Source organism: Gavialis gangeticus, unplaced genomic scaffold (genome assembly GCF_001723915.1).
Source record: "Gavialis gangeticus isolate Ggan-Ray unplaced genomic scaffold, GavGan_comp1, whole genome shotgun sequence".
In the NCBI taxonomy this organism is placed as follows: Eukaryota; Metazoa; Chordata; order Crocodylia; family Gavialidae; genus Gavialis; species Gavialis gangeticus.
The window spans coordinates 5,339,474-5,350,190 of record NW_017729006.1 but is presented as its reverse complement, the minus strand read 5'-3'; the positions used below and the strand labels follow the sequence as shown (position 1 = coordinate 5,350,190).

At 41.9% G+C, this 10,717-nt stretch overlaps 1 protein-coding gene across 3 annotated transcripts in view; it reads left to right on the top strand.

Moving 5' to 3' along the window:
• The window catches only part of NGLY1 (N-glycanase 1), a 44,219-nt gene extending 34,533 nt beyond the window's left edge, over positions 1–9,686 (top strand). Inside the window, exons 10-12 of one of the 3 annotated variants that reach the window (XR_002095923.1) lie at positions 955–1,143; positions 3,528–3,648; positions 6,711–6,794. Coding sequence is in view for 2 of the 3 variants with exons in the window: in XM_019508771.1 (XP_019364316.1) it covers positions 955–1,143; positions 6,711–6,888; positions 9,009–9,184 (543 nt within the window). In the remaining variant the exon portion in view is untranslated. Of the gene's footprint in view, positions 1–954; positions 1,144–3,527; positions 3,649–6,710; positions 6,889–9,008 lie in introns of those variants that run through there. The other 2 variants (XM_019508772.1, XM_019508771.1) reach the window with 2 other exon arrangements.
• Positions 9,687–10,717: the final 1,031 nt, after the last annotated feature.

Genomic DNA, 10,717 nt, shown 5'->3' with positions numbered 1-10,717 from the left:
TGTTCCCAGGTGCAGAGGTGCTCCATGTTCAGCATGAAACCCCCAAACCCCAGGGATTGCAGCTGCTGTGATTCCCCAAGGCTTGGGGGTACATGAAACCCCTGGACCCACACAGGGCCCCCCATGTGCAGCCAGGACTGGGAACCCTGTCAGTAACAGGGACTTTTGGACCCAGCTGCGCCTGGCCCTCACAGCTGGGAACTCCCTCAGCAAAGGGGCCCCCCAGCCTTAGGAACCTGTTTCTTGCCGATGTAGGGGGAGCCCAGGGGATCAGGCTCCCCATACACCAGCAATAAGGCAAGATTACATCTGGTATGTAATCCCACAATCACACCTTCTGCCATTCACGTATGGCATGGCAAGAGATACAGTTGAATCATTCAGTCATTAGATTCAATTTCACCTTTACCTGCATGTGTAGAGGGGCTCTAATATATAGTAAGATACATTTATCCTTGAATACTGTACAGTTATTGAATTCTTACTCATTAATTCTTACTCATTTTGAAAGGCCATCTTTTTTATTTCCTCAATTTCAATAATTTTCTTTTCATTAGTCTGTTAAATGTGCTTCTTTCTGCTCTTCTGTGAAATAATTACTTTTGGAAAGACTAATGGTACTAAATATTTTTAAATAAATTATTGCCCCTCTCTGTAAGGAAAGTGTATGTTCATTCTAGCAAAACAATAAAAAAAAAATCCTAAATTGAGGATATTTTTTTTCACTGGCATCTTTCAAAACAATTCATTCTCTTTATTCAGTGACAGTGTAGTTTTTAATGAAGGTTTCTTGTTATACTGATGATAATTAGGTAAGACCATAGTGGCATATGTTATCTGATATAATTTTCCAAATATTTATATTTTCACAAAAAGCCAAACTAAAATTTACATGATCTCCTTTAATTATTTGGGGAAAAAAAAGTCTAATCTATAGTGTTTGTTTCTTTTCAGAAGGGAGGAGACACTGTTTTTATTCCCTCTGGAAATGAGAAGACCTCTAAGTTCTTTCATCTCTGCTACAATGTAGTGGACGACAACTATACCCGAGTTTCCAATAACAATGAAAAAATCAATGGTTGGGAGAAAGGTGTGTGGAAGGTGGAGTCTTTATGGAGAAAGGTTGAAACAGACTGGAAAATGGTAACTACAACAATAATTTAAAAATTTCACAGTAATTTATTTTATTAACATAATAGTCCCAGTGAAGTCTAAAATCACTGATTGTATTTTGCATCAAAACCTCTGTGGATGCTTAAGGACTCCATTGAAGTTGTTAAGTGTTACTGTCTAGCTTCAGATAAGATTAACTAATGAGAAACTGGATATAAGTCAGCTTGCCTTTCAAAATGGGATGACTGATTCCTCTGCAGATAACCAGAACCCCTGCTGGAACACTATTTAAAGACCTACTTTCCCCACATATGTCTAGACGCATCAAATACTATGTATAGTAAAATAGTTTAAATTATTTCTTTTGCAGTGTAGAAGTAGCTTTGTAGCATATCATATCACTTTGTTGCATGGCCAAAGGAAAAAAATATCCTAAGCATTACAGTGGTACTTGCAAGAAGGTAAAAAATGGTTAGTTATCCAGATTATTGAAGACTCTGCCAACGCTTTCCTATCTGTCAAGACTCTGGGCAGCAGGATGATCATCAAGGATCCTGGTTTTCTCGGTTTAAAAACTGCAAATTCTCTGATTAAAAACCCCCAAATCCATGTTTTTTCCGTGATTAAAACGGAACATCACTCTCTAGGTATCAGCTGAACACAATATTTTATTGATATATTTACTATTTTAAAGCAATTTGGAAACCTAGCAGTGCCTCAATCACTATAATAAAATAAATTCTAAATATCTATACATTTTTAGCATTTGATTTTGCATTTTTTTATTATGGAAAATCATAGCTCCCCCATCCCCTTTGCTCACCAGGATGCAGGTCCAGCTCCAGCTGTCCCCCTACACTGCTTTGTGGCACTGAGCAACCCTCATATACCAGTCCCCTGCCCATGCCATTGCCCCTCACTCCCAACCCACCGCCCCCCCCCACCCCTGCTGGTGCTGCCACCCTGTGCACAAGTCTGGGGGGCACAGGCCCCTCCCCCAGTGCATGCAGCAGCAGGGAAGCAGCCCCCCATCACCTCCTGAACAAGCTGCCCACGGCTCTGTCACTCCCCAACCAGGCACTGCGGCCACACATTCTGGCCACGGGCCCCAAGCCTCCCGTACCACCCCAGCTAGGCAGCAGCCCCAGCCCTGCCCAACTCCCTCAGTATGGGGTCCTCAATTGCCCCCCGCTCCCCACCACCACTGCCAGATTTACCTGCAGTAGCTGCTGTCCAGGCTGTGGGACAGCCATGTGCACACATACAAATGGCCTCTCCTGATGATCGCCCTTCTCCTGCCCCCCAGCTCCTTGCAGGCTGGAACTCTGCCAGCCTGTAAGGGGAGGCCTACCATTTCCCACATTTTTCTCCTTTAAAAAAAAATCTAGGTTTTTCTGGATGAGAAGAGAGAAAGTCTAGGTTTTATCACGTTTGTCTGTAGCAAATGGAAAACCCAGATCCCTGATGATCATATACTCCAAATTGCAGAAGTGAGGAACTGGAGCTAGAGAAGGGGGACATCTGTATACAAACAGCATTATTAGTACGAGCTGTCAAGTCTGAAGAGGGGTATGCCATATTAGAGGCTGAGGTAAAAATATACAACAAAGTGGAGCAGCAAGGAAAGAGGAGTAGAGAAACAGAAGCAATTGAACAGAGTGATAGCTGTTCTCCAGCCTCTCCAGGTCCGTCTAACAATGTAGCGGCACTTAATAGCTTCAGATCAGAAATATATGACCATATTGAAGAATCCAGCTGCTGATTGGAGGAGTGCGTTGTGTGAGGCCGTATACCTACTGTTCTGTGCAGCTTACTACTCCAGCTGCGTAGATCAAATGGAAGATGGAGAAGTAATCCAAGTGACTGATCACAAAGAGTTTGTAGATTCATACATTGTAAAGCTGGAAGGGACCTCGGAAGATCATCAGGTCCAGCCCCCTGCACCAAGCAGGAAAACGTGCAGTTCACATGCAGTAAAACAGGTCTTTTGTGGTGCTGGAGGATTAGGGCTGAGGACGAAAGAAATCAACAGCAGGACTGGAAGGCTAAACAAATCCATGTCTCTCTCAAACTTGTAACCAAGATGTGTTAGTTCTCCACAAATGCACTCTTGCTTATTTCTAAAAGGAAGACTGTTTAATTTTAGCAGGTAGCTGTACAACTGAACAAGGTGAGTTCAAACTGAACAGCTCTCCAAGAAACATTTTAGCTGAAAAAGCATTCATGAAAAAAGAATCAGTTTCTCCTTTAGCAGGAAGGAAAAGATACTGTAAACCATTACCCTAAAGGTAACTATCACTATAAGCTCATAAACTGTAAAGAAGAAATAAAATTGCAGCACAACCTAATGCAAGTAACATGGATTTACTAATTCCCCTCTGAGCAGTAATCTTTACCTTATTTATGTGCTTCAGTGCTCTAAACAAACATGTTGAAATAAGACTTTGTGGAACCAGACCTTGCCAATTGCTAAAACCAAGAATTTAATATGACAGATTCCCCAGAAATTGTCTGCAACAGAAGCAGAATATAAAGGTCAGTATAAGAACCCATCCTGGGTTGTTATGTTATGAGCTTACAATGTTAGTTACCGTTAGGGTAGTGGTTCAGATTTTTACAACCTTGTAGCCTTTTTATTTCAAAGGAGCCTCTCACGAGATACTTAAGCTGGATTTTATCTTCTAGAATCAAACTGCTCACCATTTCTTCAATCAGACTGCTTGCAGTCTCTTCAGTAACACACATCACTTAAGAAAATATGTGCATAACTAAATACATATAAAATATATGCTTGAAGCCAGTGCCTAACTAGTCAAATCTGAAATCCAAGTCAGAAAGGTACCAAGAGGATACTTCTGCATTTATTCTGAGAGAGCTTGTATATGGTAGAAGTGATTTCAAGACTCCATGCTTTGTTCCAGTGTGTAAATTCATGCTATATTATTTAGTTTTAGACTGTTTGCACTGAGCCCAAAACTGAACAGTTGACTTTGTCCAGCAAGACTTCTGAGAAAAGATCTAGATCTTACCTTCGTAACTAGACTGACCTATAAATATGAAAGGTATATGGTGTATGTCAGTGTTAAGTTTTTTTTTTTAACTTCTGGATGGAGCATTTTATTCTTAAATGCTTAGTTTTAATGAGCTCAATTTGGTTCTGGTAAAGGACAATTCAGTAACTTCTGGTCAGAAGAAATCCCTTGCTGGAATTAACTGTGGTGCTTTGAAAATTTGCAGAATATCAGGGTCACTGTCACAACATTAAAATCACATATTTATAAAAAGTTAATTAAATTAATACATTTTTTTCATCAGAGTATTCTTCACAATCCTATTTCAGTACCTTTTGCAGTTTTTCAACTCTATTTGCTTATCTAACTTCAGAATCAAAACTAACCTTTTTAAGTGAATAAGAAGTATTCATATGGTATCTCATAGTCCTTGGATACAGTCTCCATATGACGATATGCTCTTTGATAAAATATATTATTGTTTTTATCATTTTATTCAGAATTCTTCTTTCCAAATTTAAAAATAAAGAAGTTATCATTGACCATTTAACCAGATCTTAATCCAGTTGCTTGATCTTGATTCTCTTTCATTCATCAGCAGGAATTTGCTAGTAATTCCATTAGGGGTTTTCGTAACTGAATATTCTTGATAGTGGATAAAGATTTTGCCCCTTAAATCTATAATGTTTATAATATTGACTTGTTGGTTAGAGCTGCTAGAGTTAAGAGGTTGACAGTGCTTTTGTTTTAAAGACCTCATGCCTTAGATATAGTAAAGAACCCTTGTAATGTCAGCATTAGGGATCCTGGTTTTCTCCGTTTAAAAACCAAAAAATCTCTTATTTAAAAAAACACCCAAATCCATGATTAATATGAAATACCACTATATATGTAGGTATCAACTGAACAATGCTTTATTAATATATTTACAATGTTAAGGCAATTTGGAAGCCTACTAGTGCCTCAATCACTATAATAAAGTAAATTCTAAATACCTATACATTTTGGCATTTAATTATGAGTGTTTTATCATGGAAAATCACAGCTCCCCCTGCCCCCTTGGCTCACCAGGATGCAGGTCCAGGCCTCTCACTCCCCATTCACAGCCCCCACAGCCCACCCTGGCCCCCCCAGTCCTGCCAGAGAGGGTCCCTAGCTGCCAGGGCTATGGGGCCAGGGACCCAGGTCTGCATCCCCCTGCCCCCTGCAGCAACACCCGAGTCCTGGCTGCCACATGTGGGAGGCAACAGCTGCTGCAGTGGTATCGAGCGTGGAGCCTGGCTCTCCCTCCCCCACAGGCAGCACAGCCAGACCCCAACTCCACGCCACTGCCCCTGCTATCAGGCAAGCATGGGGCACAGGGCATTTTGCTAGGGTAGCGCAGGGCTTGCAGCAGCAAGGAGCTTCCCTGCCTAGCCCCACTCTGCCCTGCTGCACCAGGTCCCACCCGCTGGGCTGCAGAGGTCCTGGGGGAAAGGCAGCAGGGCGGGAAGCCCAAGCTGGCAGCAAGCAGCCCACCCCCACACTGCACACAGATCTGGGGGGCACATGTCCCCCCTGGCTTCCCTGGGAGTGTGCACAGCAGTGGGGAGCCAGCCCTACCCCTCTCCATCCTGCTCCTCACTGGGATCCTGTGGCCCCATGTTCCAGCACCAGGCCCCAAGTCCCATATACCTCCCGAGCTGGGCAGTAGCCCCAGCTCTGCCCCACTCCCTCCATCCCTCCCTCCATCCCTATGAAAGCCTCAGTTCCCCCTGCTCACCCCCGACTAGACTTACCTGTGGGAGCTGCTCTCCAGGTTGCCTGGTGGCCATGTGCATGTACAAGCAGACATGCACATGATGCCCTCTGCCTGACTGCCCTTCTTTCACCCCCGCCAGCCCCTTGCAGGGTGGAACTCTGCCAGTCTGCAGAGAGCTCTTTGCAAAAGTGGAAAATCCACATTTCTCTGTTAAAATGAAAACCCTGCATTTTTCTCAGTTAAAAGGGGAAATCTGTGGCTTTTTCCCCATAGGAAATAGAAAACCCAGATCCATGATCAAGGTATAGGCTCTAGTTTTCAGGTGTACTGAATAAATGCTGAGCAAACTGGATGAGCGAGCCAAAAAGAACAATATGCAAATTCTCAGTCTTGCAGCCTTATCCCTTTCTCCAAGTACTGTATTTACTTAGTTCTAAGATGAGGTCTGTCCCCCATCACTCCCCCCACCTCGTGTATTTAACATGGCACTGAAAATCAGTATCACTGAGGATCACTGTAGTATCCTAAATACTTAAAGAGTAGGAGAATTTAATAGTCTGAGCCCAAGGTACTTATGGCTAAAAGTCTACATAGTACATGAAACAGTACAGGATAAAGTAAAACTTATTAAAAATGGACAATTACCCAATACCACTGTATAGACATCAGTTAAGAATTAGAGTGATGCTCTATACAAAGTTTTACTATGTAGAGAATTATTTTTAGTGACTTTATTATTTTACAGTACTTGAAATTTAGTGTGCTTCTACAGTGGATGGCCCTTAATTCGATGAAAGCTGTGCATCCACATTTCAGTATCTTAACCATGTTCTCTTTCCATTTAGGTTTATTTAGCCCGAAAAGAAGGGTCATCTTCTGCTTACATCTGCTGGAAGTTTGAGTGTGGGTCAGTTGGTCTAAAAATAGACAATATTTCAGTTAGGACAAGCAGTAAGACATTTCAGAGTGGAAGAATAAGATGGAAACTGTACTCTCCCACAGCAGAAATTGATCTTATTGGAGGCAAGTGTGACACTTTTTAGTCTTTTTTTCCTTAACTGTGTGCTATATGTGCTCTAGAATGTGAATGTTAAAGAAGATTAAAATGCCAGTGCACTTGAAGTTTTTCCAACAATCTTTCTACAATGGATTACAAAAAATAGGAAGGTAATACTGTAGTCCATGATTAGCATTTTTTCAACATGGGACAAAAGTCCAGTTCATGGTGGGGCAGGGGCAGGTGGCTGCTGCAGCTTCAGCCCCAACCAGGGCTAAGGGTTGGAGCATGCTCCCCCACCACTGCATACCCTCTGTCACAGCTCTAGCTCTGGCCCTGCTGTGTCCCAAGGCACAGAGTACATATGCTGCCTGCAGACTTTAAAAAAAGCACTTTATCAGAAGAAGCAACATGTTGCTTTGACTCAGCTCCACAGTGTCTGTATAAATCAGGTGCTTTAGTGGGGCTCTTTGGCACTTCTTTCTAAAACTGAGTTGATTGGGTACTAGATAAAAAGCACCCAAAAAGGTCTCACTAAAGTGCCCAATCTATACAGATGTTGGGTGAGTCAGGTCCAACTCACACATTGCCTCTTCTGGGCATATGTTGGGTGCAGGTTCACGCTGGGTTTTAAATAAAGCACCATTTTGTTTTCTTTTTAATGTCTGCAAGCAGCCATAGTGGCTCCAGGCACCACCCATCCAAGCAGTAGTGGTGGCAGCTCTGTCCCCAGCTCTGGCTGGGCCCAAGGCCATCACTGTCCCAACCACTGCTGCCTAGCTGGATAGGGACCAAAGTCACCATATGTTCTGTGGTAGGGGGAGTCCAGGCAGTAGGAGGGAAGTGGCAAGGCAAGGTACAATGGAGGGGAGCACAGGCACTGCAGGAGAGAAGCAGTAGGAACCAAAGGGCTCAGGCACTGCAGGTGGGGTAAGTGGTGTGGAGTCCACTTGACTCCTCCACCTACAGCCTCCCCTCCCACCTGCCTTCCCGCCACAGTGGTGTGGGGAGAACAAATTTAAGACAATCCTCCAATAATTAGATTCTATGCATGGAACATTATAACAAAACTAGCCAATTGCCTGTCAAGAACAACGGGCAGGGCCTGGGGGGTGGCCAGGGACAGAGGCCTGTATGACCCCAACCCCCCACCTTTGGGGCCAGGCCCGCTCCCCCTCTCCCCCTCCTGCCATTTCGGGGCCAGGGCTCGGCCAGCCCCTCCTCTGTCCACTGGTCCCACATACCTCTCTGTCTGCTCCGTCACCGCCACCTGCAGGGACGGGGGTGTTGCTAGCTTCCCCCACTCCCCCATCTGTTTCATATTCGTGGCCTGCAGGGAGCGGGGGGGCAGAGCCAGCGGTGCTGGCCCCAGCCCCCCTCCAGTCCATTGCTGCCGCCTGCCGGGAGACAGGGACAGAGGCCTGCATCTGCCCCACCGTCGCCTCCTCCACAGAGCAGGGCAGAGCTGTACTGGCCTGTCTCCACCCCCCTGCCATCCCCTCTGTGCCCACTGTCATGGCAGCGCTTCACCACCTGATGTCTGGAACACTCTTGGAGCACACTGATTGGCTGCTGAGACATCCAATCAGAGTGCAAATAAAACATTATGAACAGACTAAGATTTTTATAATATTTGAATATATACATTTTCTGTGTATAGAATCTAATTGGAGAGGGTCATCCTAAATTCAAAGCCATCTTGGATTCAGGTAAATACAGTATAGCATAAATCATAAATTTTTGATCTGTTGATGAAAAGCCGTTATGTACAAAGGATTACTACTATATAAATGACTAAATAAATCAATGACTAAATAAATTGTGATTTTTCTGCCTAGTTTTGGTGGTGGACAAGGAAGGCCTAAAATTAGGAATCATCAAAACCCAAAGAATTCGCAAGGTGTATGTCCTGTTTGTGACAGGGACCCTCCAATGTGTTTGTATGCAGCCCCAGTCCTGACTGCATCCTCTAGAGGACACTGTCAAAATACAAATAATAATTTGAAGTGGACTTAATACATCCTTTGAATTACTAAGTATATTTGATAAGCTGTTAGTTAGGCTAATAAATGTTCATAAGAGAAAGCGTTTTGAATGTTTGTGCAAGTTATTTGCAGCAGAACTTTACTTGTATTTTTTTCAACAGATAAAAGTCTTCGTTCATATTCAGATTTCTCTGGTACAACAGAAATTATTTTGGAAGCTGAACTAAGTGGAGGGGATGGTGATATTGCATGGCAACACACCCAGCTATTTAGAGAGAGCTTAAATGACTGTGGAGAAATTTGTTTGGAGATAATTATAAAACTCATTGACCTCTGAGAACCTAAGCGGAAGAGAAAGTACATGGATTTATTGTATGCTGTGAATACAATACAAGGACTTGATTGAAAATTACCATGGTTCATAATGACGGCAACCTATTTCCCATTTGCCAGTTTTCATTTGGCCATCTTGAAAATAATAAATTTTATACTCTGAGCCCTGAAGAAATATCAGAATTTTATAAATGCAATTCCTATGTAAACTTGTACCTTATAGGTAGTGATCAAAACAAAAACATATTCATCCTGAGAACAAATGCAAATTTTAAGGTATTTAAAATTGATGTTCCCATTATTCACTTCCTCCAAGTGGAAGGGATAAAATATTTTTTGGAAAGCAAAACTAAGTTGTGAATGTAAAAGAAATTTTAAGTATGCATTTTAGGACTGATTTACTTCACATTCTCTACTGCTGTTCGGAGTTGCTATTTTCTGGTATGTCTTATGTCATTGTTCATTTCAAAATATTTTAATTAATTATAGAAAGGGTTATACTAGTCCCTCTCATTTCCTTTGTTTAAAATGTTTTCTACGTGGAAAAGCAAAAATGTTATTTTTTTTATACCATAACAGCTGTTTTAGATAAACATTTTAAAGAAATAATAATAAGATTCTTTATATGTGTATATTGGGCTAAGTATTAAGTGTATTTTGGAGTATGTTAGTGTACAGGGAAATACTTTTACTTGCAAAATAACATTTAACTTATACTTAGAAGTTCTGGCATGGCCTATCATGTAAAATTAGAGACTTAAGTCTGGTAAAGATATAAATGATTTTTTATCTTGGAAGATACCTAGTTTGTTATACATATTTTTGTACCACAATCCATATTTGCCACTTTTTTTATTAGGCAGTATATAGAGTTGGTAGATTTTTAAGAAAAGCTTTCAACCAGGAGACCAAACTAAGATTTCTAGTCTTGTTTGCACTGGTTGAGAATACAGTCAGGTGCACTGTATTGACTCACTGTGGACTGAGTTCTTGGACTCAGCAGTCCACAGGTGGGAATTGAGGTGGAGTACAGGTTGATTGTAAAGAGAGTTCTTCGCTGTAAGGATGGTGACTACAGTGTAAGGATTACAGGGTAAGGGTGTTGGTAGAAGGAAAAATTGAGAAGTTGTCAGAGTTACTACATTTAAAACTTCCCTCTTTCTCTTCTGTTTCTCCTTGAACCTTCCAGTGTACACACAACCATATATAATACATAAACACCCATAAACACAAAGGCCAATGTGATTGATGTGAACCTTTAAAGAAAATCATAGTTTTGGCATATAAGAATATAGGAAGAGATTGAGTTGAAAGGCAAGGAAATAGTCTATGTAGTTTGTACAAAATACAGGAAGCTTTAAAATAAACTTTTGACATGTCAGTTTCAAGGCACAGAAAATGAGAGGCTGAGCTATTCCACTTGATCAGAAGCAGAAGCAAAAAATCAGAAAAGTATTTTGAAAACTAGCTGCAATGAGAATCTCAAAATGAGAAACAGTAGAAGAAATTAATTTATTTAAACTTGCAGGTGGGTGTA